The sequence below is a fragment of the Ornithorhynchus anatinus genome, chromosome 12 (genome assembly GCF_004115215.2).
Source record: "Ornithorhynchus anatinus isolate Pmale09 chromosome 12, mOrnAna1.pri.v4, whole genome shotgun sequence".
In the NCBI taxonomy this organism is placed as follows: domain Eukaryota; kingdom Metazoa; phylum Chordata; class Mammalia; order Monotremata; family Ornithorhynchidae; genus Ornithorhynchus; species Ornithorhynchus anatinus.
Window position 1 is genome coordinate 22,531,829 of NC_041739.1, and position 23,200 is coordinate 22,555,028.

Here is a 23,200-nt window from a genome sequence, read left to right on the forward strand (position 1 = left end):
GGGCTCACAGTCTTCATCCCCATTTTACAGATGAGGTAACTGAGGCACCGAGAAGTTAAGTGACTTGCCCAGAGTCACACAGCTGACAAGTGGCCGAGCCGGGATTCGAACCCATGACCTCTGACTCCAAAGCCCGTGCTTTTCCACTGAGCCACACTGCTTCTCTTATAGTGGCAGTATAGTGCCAGTTTGTGTGGAGCTGGAGAGGCAAGATTTTAGAAATGTTGTGAAGGTAGAACTTGGAGGATTTGGTGACAGACCGAATATACATGTTGAATGTGAGAGGTGAATGGAGGCTCGTGCCAAGGTTGCAGGGTTGGGAGATAGGAAGAATAGTGGTATTCTCCACAGTGCTTGGAAAATTGTGAGGAGGGAAGTGTTTGGGTGGGAAGAAGAGGGTTCTGTTTTGGATGTGTTAAATGAGCTTAAATGGGGTAGCAAGAGGGACTGCAAAGCAGCATGGCTTAGTGGATAGAGCACAAACCTGGGAGTCGGAAGAATCTGGCTTCTAATTCGGGTTCGGCCACTTGTGTGTTGTGTGACTTTGGGCAAGTTGCTTCACTTCTCTGTGTCTCACCTCATTGGTAAAATGGGGGTTAAGATTGTGAGCCCTATGTAGGTCAGAGACTATGTTCAACCCAATTACCTTATATCTATCCCAGTGTTTAGTACAGTGCCTGTCACATAGTAAGCACTTAAATAGCGTTAAAAAGTATTTTAAAGATGCTATGCAACCTCCGACAAGTCACACCAAAATTGAATACTGAGGGAAAAACTGTGGAAGATAGATAAGACTGTTGCCACCAAAAAATAGAAATAGCCATTTTGACCAGATGTTTGAACAGTTCATGAGACTGAAGGAAAAAAAAAAACCCAGGATACCGAAAACGGCAAAAACCTCAGCATAACAAGAGAAGGTCTTTGTTCTACCAGGTATTTTTATTTATTTTTAACTGAAAACATTACACCATGTTCTGGAATCAACTGGGTTTGCTTGTTAATAGCATCCTGTGTACAAGAGAATTACCTCAGCTACTCTTTGTGGGACCTGATGCTCCTATATCTTTGGAGATTGTTAGATGGTGAGGTCACCACCAAAGTAATGTGCTTTGCAACACTTCCAAAACAGGCTTGGATTGGCAAGGGCCAGAAGTACTACAGATTCCAGGGTTGCAGAGGTCTAGTTTGACTTACCAACAGCTATCGATGCATCCTGGGTGGAGTTTAGCTTCTCAGTAGATAGTGGAAGTGGTTGTTGTCAGAGCTTTCCTCAGTGGGAATTTGGAAAGAAGGCCCGTTTATCTGACTTGGACTCTGATTCCTGTCTACTGCTCCCCTGGATCCCGTCCAGAAGAGATGTTCTCTCCACATATTTCTCTCCACATAAACTAAATCTGGGGTATAAAGGAAACCAGGGTGAACTAAATTTGAGTTGTCTAAATTCTTTACATCCACTTCTCCCAAGTGAAGCTTTACGGTGCTCCTGTGACCAAGCACATGGCTGATGATAAGCAATAAAGCTTTATATTTGTAGAGTTTAATGTTACTTGTGTTCACTGTCATTCGGAAAACCTTGACCTTTATTTTTTCTGCTGGTGTCATTTCCAGTTTGTAACACTGAATCTTGACCTTGACCCTGAGATTTGGTTTGGCCATGACTAGTGAGATCTTCACAGAACTATCACCAAGAATCTGATAGAACGGCCAATTTTAGTCATAGTTTGGTGTTATGCAGCCAAACTATCTCAGTCTCATAACACAAAAGCTTTTAGTCTAACAGCCATTTTCAATACATTTTTTTCCATGTTATCTGGGCCCTTCAACTAACAATTTGATGCCAGCCTAGAATACCTGTATCTTTTTTTTTTGTCATGTCCAAATCAATAATGTGAATCTTACATAGTTTTAAATTATGGGTGTGTGTTCTTGAACTGCTGCTATCCTTCTCAAAGATGTCCTGGCTTTAATGACATAGGATTGTACTTTCTTGCTAGTAAGTGTATCATTGGACAGCATTCTTGCCAATTAGCAGGATTCTGGAGAAGTGTCCAATTCTGGGTTTGGGCTGTTAATGAAGATGTTTGGCACTGTGAAGGGTTTCCCTAGTGTTTAGTTAGGTATGACTTTAATCTTCTTTAAGCCAACTGTCACCTTGTATTTCTACTGACTCTGCAAAGTGATCCAAATTTTGTTGCATGTCACCTTGTGTGAGGGTTTCCCAAGGCATGTGCATTTGCATATATTGGTTCATGAGTTATGGCCTCAAGGATTTTTGTTGAGCTATGCTGCTATTCAAGTGGAAAACTTATGACTCTATTTGATAGTGAGATATCTGCACAATGGCGATAATGATGCTCTCCCTTTCCTACTGCACTGGAATGTTTTGAGAGCAAATTTAGATAAAATATTTGAAACTGCTGTGAATGTTTTAGATAAAAAGTTATTCCTTATTTTGTTTTTTACTTTAGCCAACCAATTCAAATTTTATAAATCTATCAATGGCATTCATTGTGCATTTACTGTGTGCAGAGCACTGTATTAAGTGTTCAGGAGAGTGCGACATGAGAGTTGGGAGACAATCCCTGCCCACAAGGAGCTTAGAGTCTAGAAGGGGGAGGCAGACGTTAATATCGTTAAACAATTTGTGGATAAATAACAAATACATTCTCTGGATTGTGCAGGAATGGAGAGTTTTTGACATGGACATGGCACCCAAGCAACCAATTAGGCTTCTTCCCAGTTACAAAACACTAGTTGAAAACCCATAAAGTGCTTGGCACATAGTAAGCACTTAAATACCATTATTATCATTATTATTAAATCACAAATGATACTGTTTTAGTTTCTGCACTTTCTAGTTTTGGGATTTACTGGAGCTAGAAGTTGACCTGTCAAATCGAGAATCGATTAAACAACTTACAAGTTGGTTAATGCTACTGCAGTCTGATCTTAAAGGTTTACTAAACTATTGTAATCTCACTGCTTTTCATACTTGCTTAACAGTTTCATTATTTTAATAGTCTTATCCTTTCAATCAATCATATTTATTGAGGGCTTACTATGTGCAGAAAACTCTACTGAACCCGTGGGAAAGTAAAATAAAACAGAGTTGGTAGACACATTCCCTGCCCACATCCTCTCACACTAGTAGGCTTTATTAACATTTTGCTTCTATATTCATCACCTTCATTAGTGTCATCATCTCTGATGCTTTCACTTGTATTCCAACACCATACTCAGTGTTCTTGTTCATCTTCCTGGTGTTCATTTTTTCTTAAAACCTAGTTCTAGAAACAAGTTTTTATTTAGCTTGTAGGAGTTATAAATATTCCCAGTCTCTTCTGCAAATGTCATTTTTCCATCCTAAACTTATACAAATTTGCGGCCACTTCCTGCAAAGACCCATCTTTATAATCTCAATCATTTCCACTGACACTGTCATCTGTTTTCCATTTAAGTATATTGCCAGTTAGCCTGTCCTACCACAGCTTTTGTTTACACATGCATGTCATTCATATGTTCTGAATATTCATATGAATGAATATTCTTGTAAATTCATTCATATGAAATATTCTCTCCTCCTCTGATTTCACTTCCAAATTCCCTGAAAGTCAGTTTCTGTATTTCTTCACAGATAATGGCTGGTGATCAACCCATTGCCTAAGGTAGGCAAAAGGATTCTCCTGAATCTTTTGCTTTGACAAATAACCTTTCAGTAATTTTGACCCATTCCTAAGGCCCCATTGATTGAGCGTATTCTGGACTAGATGTGACAAGTAGGAAATCCTATTCCAATGCACATTTCTTAAATTTGTGGATAAATTGTGACTGTTATCTGTCAAACCAAAGGTGCTATATGATGCTTTACAAAAATAGACTTAATTGAATGATTAGATTCGTTGAAGAACTATTTAGACTACGGCATCATCCTCCTTATTGATTTCCCTGACTCCAGCTTCTTCTTTCAGTCAATAATACATGCTGCTGCCTGGATCATCTTCCTGAAATGTCTCTCAACACAAATACTCCCCTCTTGTCGAAACCCTCCAATAGTTGCTCATTTCCCATTTCATCATAGTCTCTTTTCCATAGGCTTCAAAGCTCTCCAACAGCTCTCTCCATTTAACTTACTATCTCTTCTCACCTGCTTCTGCCCAACTCACACTCTTCCTGTGACCCACCCTTTACTCCTAACTATACCCTGATCTAATCTTGCCTGCCTCAGGCCCCAAGTTCACTTAGTAGTAATAGACTATGTTCAGCACTTACTGTATGCAGACCACTGTACAAAGTTCCGGGTCGGAGTACACAGATGGAAGACACAGACTCCTTCCCTCAAGGGGCTCACAATTTACGAATATAGGAAGGGGAGAGAACTGTAGACAGGTATGAGTGATGAAACAATGAAACATTAAAACAGCATGAGGCAGATAAATGCACAAAACAAGAATAAAAGTCAATAGGGAGTTGTGGCTTAGAGGAACAGAATTTCAGGCTCCTCATGATTGAATCCGTGGCAAACCCGTAGCCACAGCCAGAACTACCTCAGCCATCTTTGTAAGGCCTCGAGCTGAAAGTGCTGTTCTGCTGGAAGGGTGAAAAGCAGGATGGTCTGGAAATCTCTTTGATGGTATGGAAGAGAGCCAGTGTTGACTCCTAGGAAGGTAACATGGCTGCTGCATACAGCATGTTTATTTGGCCTAGGGAAATGAGACTTCAGTTAATGGATGTTTTGCACAGATGCAGTGAAGAGGGGCTGAGAAGCCTCAACAGTAGCTTTCATTCCTGACCCAGTGTGCACAGAGCATGGTGGGGACAAGCACTTCACTCGTCTGCGGTGGAGAGGACCGACATTATGAAGGGGGTTGAGGCTTCAGTTCCCAGGTGTTAAATTTGACCACGGTGAAGCACAAGAAGCTATTTCTTATACCCACCCTCAGCTGTGGTGTATATCTATTGACCATTCAATTCATTTATCTTGATTCCAGTGTTTGTAGATATTTTTACGTCTGTTTCTTCCCACAAGCACTTCTCTCACCTACTGTGAGCTGCCTGGGAGGATTGGCCGCATTACTTTAGTCAGAGTCATTTAGAGTGGTGTTAAGATGGGAAATCTCCTCCATGCTGCACATGGTTGCAGGTAATTGAGTAGAAGCAGATTCACATCAGAAAAGAAGAGATTTTCATCCCTTCCATTTCCTTCCTATCTGTGTTACCTCCTAAGTACCCGTTGAAATGGAAAACAAGTCACTGATTATAAAGAGGGCTGTTGAGGCAGGGAAAGCTGAGGTGGAGTGAGGAGAGGGCTGTTTTTCCTGCAGCAATTGGCAGTAATATCAAGTGTGAGTCTATGGATCCTGAACTACATAAGCATTAAGTGCACGATGTATCTGCAAATTTTATGTATTGTCATTTGGACCTGGGGGGCTGGGAAGTGCCTGTAGTTTGATATTACAATGGACTATTCTTATTCTTTCTTCTATTCTTTGTCATTATGGCCATGTTCGATTCATTCAAGGAACTTGGTTCAATCCCAGAGAGACTTAAAATCTTATACATCCTTTTGATCCAGAAAATTATTTGTATGAGTCCAACTCTGGAAGAGTTAGAAGTAATCAGTATGCACCTTCAGCAGGGTCTAGCTGTTGGTTATGATGGGATCGGATACAACTTTGCCACTTGCTAGGTTGAACCTCAGCTTACAATTTGCTTTAGACCCTTTTTATCCATTAACTCTTCCTTCACTCTTGGACTCCACAGGTGAATTTTTCTGGGAATTTTTTATGGTATTTGTTAAGCACTTACTATGAGTCAGGCTCTGTACTGAGTGCTGGGGTAGATAGAAGCTAGTCAAGTGGGACACAGTCTGTCTCCCATGTGGGGCTCCAGTCTTTATTCCCATTTTACAGGTGAGGTAACTGAGGCACAGAGAGGTGAAGTGACTGTCCCAAGGTCACAGAACAGACAAGTGGCAGAGCTAGGATTAGAACCCAGGACTTTCTGACTCCCAGGCCCCTGTTGCAAGCGTTGTCGCTTCAGTATTCCTTTCCAGGCACTATCTTTCCATGGCCTGGGGTTGCTTAATTGTTCCTGACTGACTCCTGATAATGTAGTGTAGGGAAGGGAGGTTGTGCATGGGGGGAGGGTGGGCATGGGGGAACCAGTTTAGGTTTGTCTCCTTCACTTCAGAGTCACTGGGTTTCCCTCCCATGTTGCTATAAGGCAAAGCACTGCTCCCAACTTGTGGAACTTGGTGATGGTAGGTGAGAGAAGCTGGAATTCTAAAAAAAAAAAAAAAAATTACTAGACATAAAGGCTTCAGGAGCAGTGCTAGCACCGCTCAGGAAACTTACCAGGTGAAAAACTGGTATAAAACTGGACAGATGACCAAGCATTCCTAGGAATTAGTCGGTTGGTTCCAATTTGTCTTTTGTATACTTTCTACAGATGTGCCTACTTAATAAAACTCCAACTGATTTCATTTTTGCTATTGATTTATTTTGCATGGATTGTAGCTTTAATTGAATTTTCTGTCTTTGAAAACTGTCTCACAGGAGAAAATTGAGGGCAGAGAGTAACAACAAAGCCTATCCCTGCCAACATTTTAGCACTTGAGAATCTATCGCTGGAGAAAAAAACCATAATCTTCAGAACTGAGTGCTAAATCTATGTCCATGGGAGAATTCAGAATTGCTCATATAACTCCAATCACAGGTTTATTTTCTTTGATGTTTTATAGAATAATTCTGTTATTTATACCTCATTACCTTTTCAAATCAAAAATCCCTGAGCAGAGCACTGTCTAGAGGCAGAAGAAGTATTTTTGGTTTTTAGTGAATTCAACTCTAACCAAACTAACTGTTTTAGTCAGTCCTTAATTGAGAAAACTTCGAGCGTTTACAGTGATTGCCTTTTCCCCAGATACTGTTCTGATAGTGTCCCTGGACTAACTGGAAGAGAAGCTTTCATGTACTTTTTATAGCTCCCGCTTCCCAACGTGGATTTGGTCCATGCCCCAAGATATTCACAAGTGTTTACATTGTTCTGAGGATAGAATGAAGGGGGAATGAACCTCAACAAACCGATTCATCTGCTGCTGGGCAGAGAGGATGTAAACATGATGGTGCTGCCCTACCATCCTGAAGAGATAATTAATTGAAGTTTCACTTTCTTTAGTGCTCTCACTTCTTCATCTCTCTTTGACAAAATGACAAGATGTGTTTTTAATCCAGAATTGCAAACTCATAAAGATGATTTGCTCTTCTCTTTGTACCATTAAATGGTATGATTAGTGGGGAATTTGTCTAGATAAATATTGTTCTAACCTGCATTGATCTTTCTAATAGGGTTATCAGACCAAGATGGGAAAGAACCTATATCATGGAAATCTTTTCGTTCAGCTTACAGAGGAAAATATTCTAGCATGTCTCAGCAGTCATCAGTATTAATGCAACTGTACAATGAGGTAAATCTAGATGAGACATTTTACAACTAATATTTTCGACTTGGTAGTCATCCATGTGAGCTACACCTTTGGAATTAGTATTTTTTGCTTTGGCCTGTTGTTCATGAATTGATCAATCCCTTGGTACATCTGACCAGCAGCATTAGCAGCAGCTGTAAATGTAAAAGACTATGTGAGTTTGCACAGAGGTCTGTACAGCTGTTTTATTTCAAAGATGGTGATAACTATCATTGTGTAAGTGTGACTGAAAGGGTCAATTTATGTGGCCCTCTCTCTGCTTTTACACCCTGCAGGACTACCTGCTGTTTGCAGTTTTGCTGCTAGACCAGCTCTCCCAAGCACTTAATATGGTATTCTGCACCCAGTCAGCACTCAATAAATACCATTTGTTGGTTGATTGATTTGCCGCATCCAACTTTTTGGAAGACTTTATTTTTTAGTGCACTCTGAAAGTGTGTGTTTCTTTCGCCCACCATTCTGAGGCTCGTAGTTCACAATTCTCTAAGGATGTCCACTCCAATCGAATTGAAGCTGAACAGCATCACTTCTGTCCTGGTAGACTTGTGTTTCAGGACCTCAATGTTGAGGTTGTGATCTGGCCATTTAAAAAGGAAAACTTGGGTCCTTCAGGAACGACTGTTCTTGAAAAATTAAACTTTGGTGCAGGCATTGTTTGACAAGAGTGCTTTATGTTTTAAAAGTTTTAAAAATAAAATCGAAAACATTCCACCATTCCTTTTCACATTTCTAGACATTTGGACTTCTAACTGTATTAAAATCTAGCCTACTTCCTCTCTCACTTGACTCTCAACAAATAAACCACTTCACTGCAAAGATACCATATTAAGAAAGATATCATTGTATTTATGTAATTTGAAGCTACACTATTTGGCATGTATTCTCATAAGATATGTCATATTTCCATTTTTGAATGATTTTAAAAATTAAATACATTCTGCATCCAAGGTGATGAATGATTTTAGATCACATTTCTTCCTTCTATTGGATTATTAATTAGTAGGTAAAAGTGTAGTTTGTTTCCACTCCCTGAGTACTTTTCAAAAACTTTCCCAGGTTTCTGAATCAATATTAAGTGTTTCAGCAAATTTTAGATAATTTTTATTCATCTGGATAATTTATAAAAATAGAAATTCATCAGTATTCATCCTTTACTTTGGCTATAGAGTAATTAGTACTTTGCTAATATCAGTAACACACTTGGGAATAGATAAAAAGTTCTATATCTAATTGCCTTTTTTAATGTCACTTTACCTGTAATGTGCTTTTTAAAAATGATTAGTCTTAAAATAGGGCAAACCAACACCAGGGGCATAATAACCCAGATATGATATGTATGTTGGACAGGTTTTTGCATCAGTAAATCTCAATAATCATCCTCAGCCAAAATTTACTAATTTTTCACAGGGTATCTGGGATCATACTTGGTGGTATGGAGTCGATAGTTACAGAACCCAGAGAAGATTCAGCCCCTATCCTCAAGGAATTTAAAATTGAGAAGGGGCAAGATGTGTGACCAGACATCATCAGTTGTCAACACTTATAATGGTATTAGTGAGATACTTACTATGTGTCAAACACCCTTCTAAGTGCTGGTGTAGGTACAAATTAATCAGGCCAGTCAGTCCCTGTCCCACATGGGGCCCATAGTCTAGGAAGGAGAAAGGTATTTAATCCCCATTTTAGAGATGAGAAAAATGAGGCACATAGAATATGTGACTTGCCCAAAATTACACAACAGGCAAGTGGCAGAACTGGGATAAGAATTCAGGTCTTCTGACTTCTATGTCAATTCTCCTTCCACTAGGTCATTCTGCTTCTTCATTGTACACTTAAAAATATCTATAACCAAATGTTTGAGGAAAGAGTTTGGATGGAGCTTATTTTATATCTTGAATTTGTATGATTTTTATAATCTTTCCACTCATCTCATTTTGTCCTCATTACATCCCTGTGAGTTAAGGAAGAGGTGGGCATTATTATAACCATTCTGTGGATGAGCGAACTCAGGTTCATTGAGGTTGTGACTTGCCTGAGGTCACATAGAAGACCAGAACTGGGTCCAGAAACCAGGTCTTCTGATTCCCAGAGCCCTGCCCTTCCCGTGAGTCCACTCTGCAGCAAATGCTTAATAATTGTCATGGGAGCTATTGACAATGCTTTAGACTCTTGGGAAGCAGCGTGGTGTAGTGGATAGAGCATGGGCCTGAGAGTCAGAAGGTCGTGAGTTCTAATCCCGGCTCCACCACTTGTCTGCTGTGTGACCTTGGTCAAGTCATTTAATTTTTCTGTGCCTCAGTGACCTTATCTGTAAAATGTGGATTGAGACGGTGAGCCCCATGTAGGACAAAGGACTGCTTCCAACCCAAATTGCTTGTACCCACCCCGGTGCTTAGTACAGTGTCTGGCACACAGTGCATAACAAATACCGTAATTATTATTATAATTATTATTATCCATAAGAAACTCTCAGATGACTAGTTTAAAATGGTTGCACCCTCAATTAGGGCTTGGAAAAATATATTGGGTAAATGTCAATGAAGAGTATGAAGCGTAATGTCATACTAGTAGTATAGAGGAATGGATCTAATAATGTGGCATCAAATCTAACAATAACTGGGTGATAGCTATAGATTCAGGTATCAGCCATGTAAGATTCCCAAGCAGCTTTGTCTTCCTAGAGAAAATTCCCCAAGATTTTGAAACCACTCTCCTGGTAAACAAAAATTTCATGATGACATCTGTAATTTGTTAAGCTGCAAAAGCCATGTCCTCTTTATTATACTGTGCTTAAGGCCACTCTAAAAACCTAGAAATATGCACTGGTGATAGTTTTCAACACATAAAAGAATCTGAGACATGTCGTACTGTGCAGACCGTGGTCTATCAATCAATTGTATTTACTGAGTACTACTATATACAGAGCACTGTACTAGCACTGGGGTGAGTACAGTACAATAGATTGGGCAGACATGTTCCCTGCCTGCAAAGAGCATACAGCATAACAGATGAGTGTTCTTTCTTCAAAGTAGCAACAGAAAAAGCTTGGGGAAACGCCATGTGTTTAAAATGTTCATCATGGTAATGGGGCAATCTGAACTGCTTGTGAGCAAGGGAACATATCTATCAACTCTATTGTATTGTACTGGATACACTGCTCTGCACATTGTAAAATTATTATTGTAAATAATAATAATGGTGGTATTTGTTAAGCACTTATTATATGCAAAGCACTGTTCTAAGCACTGGGGGGATGCAAGGTGATCAGGTTGTCCCACGTGGGGCTCACAGTTTTAATCCCCATTTTACAGATGAGGTAACTGAGGCACTGAGAAGTGAAGTGACTTGCCCAAAGTCACACAGCTGGCAAGCAGTGGAGCCGGGATTAGAACCCACAACCTCCGTCTCCCAAGCCCGGGCTCTTTCCACTGAGCCACGCGGAGCAGTCGTGTGATGCTGACCACAGAGTGTCGTATTCACATCATGCTTATCCAGCTTCTGTTTTTGTTTTTTTTAATGGCATTTGTTAAGCTTTTACTATTTGCCAAGCACTGTTCTAAACACTGGGGTAGATGCAAGTTAACCAAGTCATACACAGTCCCTGTCTTATATGGAGTTCACAGTGTAAGTAGGAGGGAGAGAAGCTATTGAATTCCCATTTTACAGATGAGGAAAGTGATGCACAGAGAAGTTAAGTGACTTGCCCAAGTTCACAGAGCAGACAACTGACAGAGGCAGGATTAGAACCCAGGTCCTCTGAATTCCAGGTTTAGACATTTTCCACTAGGCCATGGTGCTTACTCTTGTCTCTGTTTCTGCTCCCTCTGCTGCAGCTGCCATTTGCGGTATGCATCCTGGTTGTTTTCCATCCAGCTGAAAGTACATTAGATAACCACATTGGAAATCTTCCTGATATGTATGGCCTGCGAATTAGTCAACCTATAAATAGTATTTATCGAGCACCTACTATGTCCAGAACACGGTACTAAACTCTTAGCGGAGTACAGTAGAATTAGAAGTCATCATTCCCACCCTCAAGAAGCTTACAATCTAGTGAAGGAGAAAGACACTAAAATAAATTACAGGTGGGAGGAGAAGGAAAAAGATATACATGATAAAATTATCCATAGGAATATATCTTTCAACCTTTACTGAATCAGTGGGAAGCAGCCAATTTGGTGGTGGTACCTGCTTTAGATGAGAGTGGGCAGCCTATCCCTCACTCTTCTATCTTCCTGTTGCCAAATCGCCATTATGGTTGCAAGCTCCTGCTGTCATCCCTACTGAGAGCTCACCTCCTCCAAGAGGCCTTCTCAGACTGAGCTCCCCCCTTTTTCCTCTGTTCCCCCTCTGCCCTCTGCTCCTCCCCTTCCTTCTTCCCCTCTGCTCCCCTTACCCTCCCCCCAACCCCATCTTCTGCTCCTCCCCCTCTCCCTTCCCCTCAGCACTGTGCTCATTTGCATATATTATTTATTACCCTATTTATTTTGTAATGAGGTGTACATCCCCTTGATTCTATTTATTGTGATAATGTGGTCTTGTTTTCGTTCTGTTTTGCTCTGCCGTCCGTCTCCCCCAGTTAGACTGTGAGCCCATCATTGGGTAGGGATTGTCTCTGTCTGTTGCTGAATTGTCCATTCCAAGTGCTTAGTACAGTTCTGTGCACATAGTAAGCGCTCAATAAATACTATGGAATGAATGAATGAATCCCGGTCCTGCTAGAGGCTTTATGGCTGTCAGAATGAGTGCCAAAATTCATGATTATCCCACCTAACTATGGGACTATGGTAGTTGCCTTCCTTGACATCCATTCTCACAGATGTCCTCAATTTTCACCTCTAATAGGACCTCTAACAGCCAATCATGAATTTCTTAATGGAATTTCCCTGTGGTGATCAATTCCACATGCTTATCACTTATTAAATGAGGGAGAGTTTCCTTTTGTTTTTCTTGAATTTACTGTCGAGTTTCAGCAGATGACTACCCTAGATACCAACTTCATAGGAACGAGGGGAGCCATCACTTCCGTGGGCTTGGTACCGTGCATTAATTCTCCTCTTACGGTTGGATGGAAAGAATTTGCATCATCTTGTTACAGGAAATAAAAGAACATCCCTCGACACAAAACGATTGTGTATTGGGTTGCCAATAAGCAGGTTTATATTTCAAGAGACAATTCAGAAGAAACACCTTATCCCAAGAAAAGAGTGAAAAACACATAAGCCCTCCAATATGGTCTTATCAGGTTTTAAAAAATGTCCGTGATCACTTCATATCTCTCTTGGGTGTGGAAATTGAGTTTTGTTTACATAAAAACCTTTTGGAAAAACTATATAAAACAAAAACCAGCTATTCCTTAAACTTCCATTCACAAAAGCTTATATTCGGGTTAAGTAAATTGTGGGTAAATTTGATATGTGAAGGAAGATTATTAGATAAACCAAACTGAATCTTTTGTTAGCCTCTTAACAATTTCCATGTATAGTTAGACTGACCATAATAATTTTTGACACTAAACTGAACAGGTACAGAGCATGCTCTCTGGCCAGAGTGTGAAAATGTAGCTATTTAAAGCAAGCAAGAGCAGTGAAAGTCTTGGCAAGATAGGTTGATCAGTTTAATCAGAAAATTCCCAATTCTGGGAACTTTTATATGTTTTTCTGAAGTTATCTTAGCCTACAAAATTCTGGAACTGCTTTGGCCAAGCTGGTACTATTGACCCTCGTGCGTACAGTACTGGAGAAATATGTAGAGCTAGGATCTATGGAGATTTCCTTCTGTTTGAGAGTTCCAATTTCATATTCTTTTCTCTACCTTGTATCTTTTTATTTGTTGTTCAGTCAGGCTTGAGGTCTTTTCACTCTAAAATTCCTAGCCCGTGAGGACAGATGAAGCTAGCGAACAAAATCTTTTCATTATTATTTCTAATTTTAATTTGTTCTGAGATTTTTTTTTTCCACAAAAATCTGCCAAATGTCTTCATTTCAGTTTTGCAGACACTTTAGTCATTTCCGATTTGTGACTGCTTTGAGATACTTTAGTACTTTGGGTAAATAAGGATTAGATCAAAATATCTCAGCCACCTATGTCCTTATCTTCAGAGTGTTTCATCATGGCAGGGAGAAATTTTGTGAAGAGAATCATGTCCATCGCTATTAAACATTATTAGAGGGTGTTTAAATATTTCCCTAGAAGCTGGTAGACTAGCCTCATTGCCCCTTGTGATAATCTGGAAGAATAATTCAGCTGAACACTAACTGAAAAAAAGAAAGAGTTGAAGGCAGTCATGGAAGCAGTGTTGATCTGATTCCTGGCACAGCTATTAAACAGAAAGTGCTCACACTAGGGAATTTTTCTTCTAGGTGCGGTTGGTGTCTGGTGAAAGGGAAAATTAGCGAAATTTCCTTAAAAGTAATGAGAGAACACATTGAAAAGGCAGCTAAAAAGCCAAACATCTGTTACTGAACATGTCTCACTTGACTTCCCTTTAATGTTCTTTGGAAGAAATTTATGAACTAGGGAAGGTACAGCCTTAATTAGCTTGTTTTCATAAAACAAAATGTATCAGATGTAGATGTTGAATATGAATTAAGCCTCAATAGTAACAATAAGCATACATAGAAAGTGCCTGTAGGCAGGCTTATGGCTACATATAGGAAATGCTGTTATTGTGTTGATTTTAGAATTACTTTAATCTGCTCTTTGAAAATGATTAGAAAGAAAAAGAAGTCAAATGGATTCATTAAATTTTAAAATGGAAGGAGAGTCTGGCCAAATTCAACACACACACACAGGCTAACTTGTTATTGTAATGAAGATTTGTTCAACTCTTGTAAGAAACTGCAGTACTGAAAAGTAAGATTTGCTTAAAAATAATGGCAATACTGGAATTGCATAGTATGAGACAAATATGTTTGCTTATGATTTATTGTCCAGGGAATCAACAGATAGTAGGCAACTGCTTTAAAATATACTTTGAAACCCCCACCCTGATTTTTCTGACACAGTCCTTTCCTGATTCTCCTCCTACCTCTCTGGCAGTCTCTTCTCAGTCTCCTTGGCTGGCTGACTCTCTGTCCCCTACTCCCAACTGTGGGTGTCTCTTTCGCCTCAATTCTGGGGCTCTTTCATTTCTCAATTTATGCTCACTCCCTTAGGGAGCTTATCCTTCCCACAGCTTCAACTCGTGTCTCTACATTGATGACTTCCAAATCTACATCAGTAGCCCTGGTTTCTCTCCTTTTCTGCAATCTCACATCTCCTCCTGCCTCCAGGATATCTCTAACGGATTTCTCATTGGCACTTCAAGCTCAAAATGTCCCTAACTGAATTCCTCATCTTTCCTCTCCTCCAATCAAGCTGACAACTCTACCATCATTCCCATCTCGGTAGCCCTAACCTTGGTTTTACCCTTCACCACTCCCTCTCTTTTAATTAACGTAGTCTCTTGCCAAATCTGCCCATAATATTTCCAGAACTGACCCCTTCTCCATCCTAATTATCATCATGCTATTGCAGCAACTTGTCATCTTGACTCAACTGCTGCATCAATTTCCTTGCTAACTTCTCTGTTTCGAGCCTCTCCTCTATTAAATCAATATTTCATTTGATCACCCAGATTATTTCTATAAAACATCATTCTCTACATTTCTCGCTACTCTCAAACCTCCAGTGGTCTGCCACTCCTCTTTGTATAAATCAGAAACATTTGACCACGAGCTTTAAAACACTCAATAACTTTTACCTGCACTACTTATCCTCTTACTTCTCCCATTACACTCCAGCTCAAATCATCATTCCTCTTAAGCTAATCTACTCAATGTGCTTCGTTCCACCAACCTTTCTCACACCCTTCCTTCTGCCTTGAACTCCCTTTCCTTCACATTCAACAGGCCACTGCCCTCCCCGCCTACACATTTCTTCTGAAAACACATCTCCTTAAGGAGGCCTTCTCTGATTCCTCTCTCCTATCTTCTGACTCAGGTACAGTTCAGTACATCCCCACCACCTAAACCTGAGTATTCACACCTCACTATAGCTTGTAGGTACATATTTTACACCCTAATTCTAGCCCTTATCTGTAATTGTGTCTGTTTCCCATGCATGAAGGTATCGATCTTTAATCCTTCTTTTGTATTACTGCTAATAATAATTGTGGTATTTGTAAAGTTCAGGGCCAAAGAGAAAGACAGTCATAGAATAATCAGAATTACAGTATTTGTTAAGTGCTTACTCTGTGCTAGGCACTATTCTAAATGCTGGGGTAGATACACGGTAATTGGGTCAGACATATTCCGTCTCATATTAGGATCACAGTCTTAATCTCTATTTTGCAGGTGAGATAAGTAAGGCACAGAAAAGTGAAGTGATTTACCTAGGGTCACACAGCAGATAAGTGGTAGAGTGGGATTGGAATCCAGGTCCTTATTATTCCTTGCTCTACTCTTACTCTTATTTCTGCACTTCTTTTTGAGTTCAGTCCATTCTTTGTTCCCGGGTTAACAGGTCTCTAATGGCTGATCTCCTTCTTAACCCTCTGCTCATAATTCTTGAGGATTAGGAAGGGTATCAGGAAAGGGGGGAAGAGAGAGCACATGAGATGTGAAATCCGTAACTTTGTATGCATCACAGATAGCTGAGAAAAAATCAAAGACCCAATCTGGTTTTGTCTTCAGGGTTACAGGTCTGAAAATGTGTAAGCATCCAATACATGAATGCAGGAGGCTGAATATGATTAGAGGAATCATGGTTACATACTGAGTGTTAGGTATATGCTGTTTGCCTGGGTTTTGCCACAAAAATAACATGTTGATTTACATTTTAGCATAAAATACTGTATTTTGTGCAAGACACCCATTGGAGTTTCTAGCTGGCTGCTTTCCAGACTGGATCTACCCTGGTTTCCTAGATTGGTTCCGGTCCCAGAGGCTCACATCGTTTGGTCAGAGAAGCCTTGAAGTGATCTCAGTTCAGTTCTACGTCCCCTCATCTCATCTGATCTCCACCACTAAAGGAGTCGGTGGACAGAGCTGGCTTTCCTGGAGCCCTCTTATGCCTCCCACATTGATCCTGACAATATTAAAGTTGGAGGCCATGCTACCATCGATGGTAGCTTCCCAGTGGGGTGTCCTTGACAGTACCGGGTAACTGCTGATGCTCTCTGCTGAGAGTTTAAGGGGCAGAGAAATAGGGGAAAGATGAGCAAAACCCAACAGAAGACCTTGAAATTGAAGGTGAGAGAGTTAGCTCTCATTGCAGAGCTCTATGGGAAGCTCTCCATAGGTCAAGATGCTATGATCAAAGTAGTTGGTGAGGAAGATTATCTTAGTAATAGCAATTTGAGGAAGCAAATGCTGAAGAGAAATCTGCCAAGACAAGGTTAAAGTAGCCCTGGAGAGAGAGAGCGTAGTTGTGTTGATGATCAGTTGGAATAAAGAAGTCTGAGGGATATTGGGAAAAACAGTGAACTAGAGAATCCAGCTGCTTCTGAAGAAAACTTTAGTGGAAAAATGCTTGCAGTTCTAGGAACAGAAAAAGGTTTTCTGATTCCAAAAGTCTAGAATGCTGAAGTTCCAGCTGAACAAACATGTGTTTATGGGGCCAATTGAAGTGTAGTCTGAAAAAAAAATACCAGCTTTCAGTTTTTGTCAATATCCCACTTAAAAGCCCCCGTTATTTTCAATGAGCTCCTAATATTATGCCAGAAATTTCTCATTATTTTTTCTCTGATACCTTGTAATTAATGTTTGAGAGCACTTCTCTATTCAATTGTTTGAAGACAAGAAAATGATGGAGAGTGTGCACCTGGCACTTTATTTTAGATGTTCAGGTTGAAGGAAATTTTCCCTGTGGGCTTTTTAAGGAAAATATATAAGTGGGAAAGAAGGAATTTCCTTGAATGCAAATTCCTAGTGTCCCCAATAACTTATTTCATAGAAAAACTTTTAAGGAAGTTTTCATTTGCAAAGTGCTTACACATTCATCTCCTTCCTTTAGTACAATTGTATTGTGCAAATAGATTCAATAAATTGAAGCCGTTTTTCTGGAAAAATTTGCATGATTGATTCACCATACAGATAGCCACAGTGGATAATCTAAGTTTATAGAAATTGCAAAAATGCAGAGTTTTGTGGGAATTTCATTTATCCACACTTTCCATTACACTTACTACCAAAGATAACTGAGAATTGGCTTTACCATTAGCCCAGGGTATGTTCCACTCCTATGGTGTAATATCACATCCCTTTTTTTGTAGTTAGATCACCTTTAACACCAGAAGCTACGTAAAGAATGCCCAATGTACTCAATTTCACAGAAGGTGTTGATGACATAGTTGATTTTTGGAGGAGCTTTCCATCACCTTACCCCCTTCTACCTCACCTCTCTTTTCCCTTTCTACTGCCCACCCCGTACACTCCGCTCCTCTGCCGCTCACCTCCTCATGGTCCCTCATTCACGCCTATCCCGCCGTCTACCCCTGGCCCACGTCCTCCCGCTGTCCTGGAATGCCCTCCCTCCTCACCTCCGCCAAACTCTCTTCCCCTCTTCAAAGCCCTACTTAGAGCTCATCTCCTCCAGGAGGCCTTCCCAGACTGAGCCCCCCTTTCCCTCTACCCCCCTTCCTCCCCCTCTCTCCTACCCTCTGCTCTTCCCCCCCTCCCCTCAGCACTGTGCTCATTTGTATATATTATTTATTATCCTATTTGTTAGAGGTGTACATCTCCTTGATTCTGTTTATCTTGTTGCTGTTTTTGTTTTGTTCTGTTTTGATTCTCTGTCTCCCCCGTTTAAACTGTGAGCTCGTCATTGGGCAGGGATTGTCTCTATATGTTGCCGCATTGTACATTCCAAGCGCTTAGTACAGTGCTCTGCACATAGTAAGTGCTCAATAAATATTATTGAATGAATGCAGGAAAAACACAAAGCTCCGAATCATGGTCTTGTCAGAAAGTTCTTTCAGTTTATCTCAGCTGTTTTAGTGTGTAATTTATAAATGTATATGTATATGCTGTTAATAGTTTTTCTTTCACAGTTACCTATTTTTAGCTAGGAAATTTAGTTCCCCTTTAGAGGTGTATGCCTGTGAGCTTCTTCACTGATGACATGATATAGCTGTATCATTTATGGTGTATCATTTATTAAAAACTCACCTGTTTTTTGCAGTCCATTACTTGGGTTCCCCATATATTTTCATTTAAATTTCTACTATATTTCCAAAAGTAGTATTGGAGAAATATCCTTAATATTTTCATGCAAAAATGAAGAAAACGAGTTTTAGACTGTTTAAAGGCATATGGTTAATCAATGCAAGAATTTATTAGGCTGGGAGATAAATTAGGAGCATTGGCAAAGGGAATAAATGATATATTTTAAGATGAGATTTGGAAGGCAAAGGAAATTGATAGAGCAAATAGCTGCAGGAACGCTGCTGTTGAGAAGAGCTGCAGATGGATATGCAGCTATGTACCAGCTGTAATCAAATGGTGGGGATGGTCGAAGCTGTGGTACTGAGATGGAATTTAAAAAATGGAAAAGTTGATTAAGTAGGTTGGAACAAACACATGGCAACTGTTAAGTTTTCAAGCAACTTTGAACTGGACTGAATAGACTGCTATTACATTTACTATTTAAATGAAATAGGAAAATCATCTGAAGATTGACAGTCCTCCCATCAGTGGTATTTACTGAGTGCTTACTGGGTGCAGAGCACTGTATTAAGCACTTGGGAAAGTACAGTAGAACAAAGTTGGTTGACATAATGCCCACTAGGAGCTTACAGTCTATAATGTGTGATCTTGGGCAAGTCACTTAACTTTTCTCTACCTGTTATCAAACACTTAGTACAGTGCTCTACACACAGGAAGCACTCAGTGAATAATGACTGATTGATCTGTAAAATGGGGATTAAGACTGTGTCCGTGACACTTCTGTCACATCTATCAGGGCAAGACTCAGAATGGCCACACAATGCCTCTCTCTCCTCTTTTCTTTCTCCTTCAAACCCTCTCCTCACTCCAGCTGGGTTGCTGCTGGGCCTCTGGTGGGCTATTTCTAAGACAGCAGGAGCACATGAAATGGGAACCTGAGTGCATTTCGCTGATCTGGCTCTCTCCGAATGCACCAGTAGTGTGATCCAGGCCTATAGTGCAAGTAATTTCAGACCCAGTAATATGTTTCACGATGGATTTTTTTGAAGATGGCAAGAAGGAACCAGGGGCATCAGAGGAGAGGAATTGATCGGGTATCTGAAGTCCGGATCACCCTACTATTAGAACAATATCAGGAAAATACACCGAAGGCCAGCAGGAAAAGGGAAAGGAGGGGTAATCAGGTATAGCAAAGGAGAATTTCATTTTACCATGAAAGCCTTCTCCCTTGAAGCAGCACCTTCTGTTTGCTCATTAATCACAGGGTGAAATGAGATTTTATCCACCCTACTTATTGTGATGGATCTGCACAGTTCAGCAATTTAGTTGCTTTGGTCCGAACATTTCATTGTTTCCTGTGTTCTAAGTCTCCCTCCCTTGTTGACCCCCTACCTTGTCGACCCCCTACCTGTCGACTCCTTCCCTTTCGACCCCTTCCGTGCCCTCCCCACCCCCAAGTCAGTTTTGCACCTTTTATGTGTATCACTTAAGAATTGCTTTCGGGCTGATTGAGCATTGATTCTGTATGAACTGTATCTGCTGATCACAAATTCCTGGTGTGAGGAACTAACCCTTCCACTGTGAGAGAGCCAGTCATTTTTTTATGACTAGGACTCATTTGGGACCACAGAGACCTTCTCTGATGTCTGATAAGTCTTACTAGTATAGAGACCCTCCAAACCTTCTTTCCTCGGACCATGCTATCAACCTTAGCAATTATTACAGTGCCTGGCACGTAGTAAGTGTTTAATAAATACCATTAAAAAAAGAAACAAGTCACATCACTCTGAATCTTTTGGTATCAGGAAATGTAGGATTTAAGAAAGCCACATTTTAGAGGTTGCCATTGTTGTGTAAAGATGAGAGAAAGGTACTGATGTCTTACACAGAGTTACGAGAGTTTGCATAGATGAGTAGTCATTAAGGTGGTTTCTACAAAATTGAGAATTTTGAAGTACTCTTTATTACTTGATCTGAAACACTTTGTTTACTTGGACCTGGAGAGGACATTAAAGGTGCCATCACACTTTTACCAAATCCTTTTTAATGTCCTATGATCTCACATATCATGTCTTATTTCTTAGTAAATGGCAGGGAATCACCCATCTAGGTAGGGCTATTGTAAATCTCCAAGGAGGTGATGGCTGGAAATCTTCTCAAAATAGAATATACCTGACAAAAGAATGCATTTAATTTGGATCAAATAGAATTTTTATAAGTAAAGACTTATTTTACTTTTCCCCATTTAAGACTGGCGACTAAATGCTGCTGTACCCAAGTTAGTCTGCTTAATTAGTTCTTTGAAAATAGTGTTAAGCAAAATTAGACTAGGTGAAGTAGAGTTTTTAATAGAGAATAATGTAGACAGCATTAATGCATCCCACCGCCAAAAAAAGGACCAATATAAGCCTATTTAAAAATGATTAGAAGCACAATAAACAGGTATATCTCCAACTTCCACCACTCCACCAATCAACCATCCTGGGTTTGCAACTTTCTTTATTTGACAAGAGAAAAATGGAGGCATTGACAGAATTCCAAGAAAGTAAACTCTAAAGGACATATTTGTAAAAATATGTTGCTTGACACACAACATGCCACCAGTTCATATCTAGCCAAGCAGGAAATAAGAGAAAATATAAGAACTTCAAGTTTTACAAAAGGCATTTTGATTTTCAGGATTCAGTTTTCTCTAGCCAACTCCCAGGTATCTTCATCAGTGTAGTAGAGAAATGTCAAAGAGAACAGAGGTGATAAATCAGCTTGCACTAGCACCCAACAAAAATGTGTATTGGCAACACAGAACTGAATGCTGACACAGGAATGTGTTACCTGGGCATCATACTAGCCAATAACATAGTGATAGGTAAGGAACTAGAAGACAGAATAAAACTAAGGCAAGGATAGGTGTGAATGCAAATTAAAAATTGCAGGATGCTGTGGCTAGAAGTGTAGACTTTCAGGCATCTCTTGGCTCAGAGACCAACTGCCACGTTAGCCACCATAGCTGTGGCCTTTTTGACGTCTTATAATTTTTGGAGGCGATATGCTGCTGCTGTTGCTGCTGCTGTTCCAGTGGAGATGTAGTAAGGCATATTGGGATGGGAACATCGGGTTTGATGGAGTGGAAGACTGTAAGCCCATCAAAGGGCAGGGACTGTATCTGTTACTGATTTGTACATTCCAAGTGCTTAGTACAGTGCTCTGCACATAGTAAGCGCTCAGTAAATACTATTGAATGAATGGAAGGACTTGGCTATCTGCTGGACGGCTACCTTACTGCTACAGGCTCTCGTTATAACCCGGCTAGACTACTGTGTCAGCCTTCCCTCTGACCTCCCTTCCTCCTCTCTCGCCCCGCTCCAGTCTATTCTTCACTCTGCTGCCCGGCTCATCTTCCTGCAGAAACGATCTGGGCATGTCACTCCCCTTCTTAAACAACTCCAGTGGTTGCCTATCGACCTCTGCTCCAAACAAAAACTCCTCAATCTAGGCTTCAAGGCTCTACATCACCTTGCCCCTTCCTACCTCTCCTCCCTCCTCTCTTTCTACCACCCACCGCGCATGCTCCGCTCCTCCGCCGCCCACCTCCTTACCGTCCCTCAGTCTCGCCTATCCGCCGTCGACCCCCGGGCCACGTCCTCTCGCGGTCCTGGAATGCCCTCCCTCCTCACCTCTGCCAAACTGATTCTCTTCCCCTCTTCAAAACCCTACTTAAAACTCACCTCCTCCAAGAGGCCTTCCCAGACTGAGCTCCTCTTCTCCCTCTACTCCCTCTGCCACCCACCCTTTACCTCTCCGCAGCTAAACCCTCATTTTCCCCTTTTCCCTCTGCTCCTCCACCTCTCCCTTCCCATCCCCACAGCACTGTACTCGTCCGCTCAACTATATATATGTCCATTACCCTATTCATTTTGTTAATGAATTGTACATCGCCTCGATTCTATTTAGTTGCCATTGTTTTTACGAGATGTTCTTCCCCTTGACTCTATTTATTGCCACTGTTCTTGTCTGTCCATCTCCCCCGATTAGACCGTAAGCCCGTCAAACGGCAGGGACTGTCTCTATCTGTTGCCGACTTGTTCATCCCAAGCGCTTAGTGCAGTGCTCTGCACATAGTAAGTGCTCAATAAATACTATTGAATGAATGAATGAATGGATTGGGAAATAGAGGTGCACAGTTGTGGATTTTGGATGATAGAAAATTGGCAGGAAACCAGGCTTACATGGGTAATCTATTCCTGGATAACTAAGAGTTAACCACACCTTTGGAATTAGCAATTCAGTGTTACATGGCATTTACCCTATAGAATTCAATAATAGCTTTCAGTTACGGGTTGTCGAAACTCTACCCCTTTGTAGGACATTCCTTATGGAGGTAGAAACATAACCTCAGGCTTCTTCAGAATTAAAGTACAAAATATTTGAAAGATGATATATTCCAGTTCTCAAGGCCATTACTGCATTCTAGCTGCTCTTTAGGTCAAAGATTAATCATTAATCTCAAAAATTGTTCTGAATGATGTTACCATATGTCAGGGATTTTATTTTTGGGAAAGTATTGTGGAAA

The 23,200-nt window shown here is 40.6% G+C and overlaps 1 protein-coding gene across 21 annotated transcripts in view; it reads left to right on the plus strand.

Annotated features, from left to right (window-relative positions):
- The window catches only part of IQCM (IQ motif containing M), a 370,600-nt gene that overhangs the window by 73,546 nt on the left and 273,854 nt on the right, over nt 1-23,200 (plus strand). For all 21 annotated transcript variants that reach the window (XM_029076889.2, XM_029076891.2, XM_029076870.2 and 18 more), the window contains one exon: nt 7,347-7,465. In XM_029076889.2, coding sequence (XP_028932722.1) covers nt 7,347-7,465 — 119 coding nt within the window. The remainder of the gene's footprint in view (nt 1-7,346; nt 7,466-23,200) is intronic.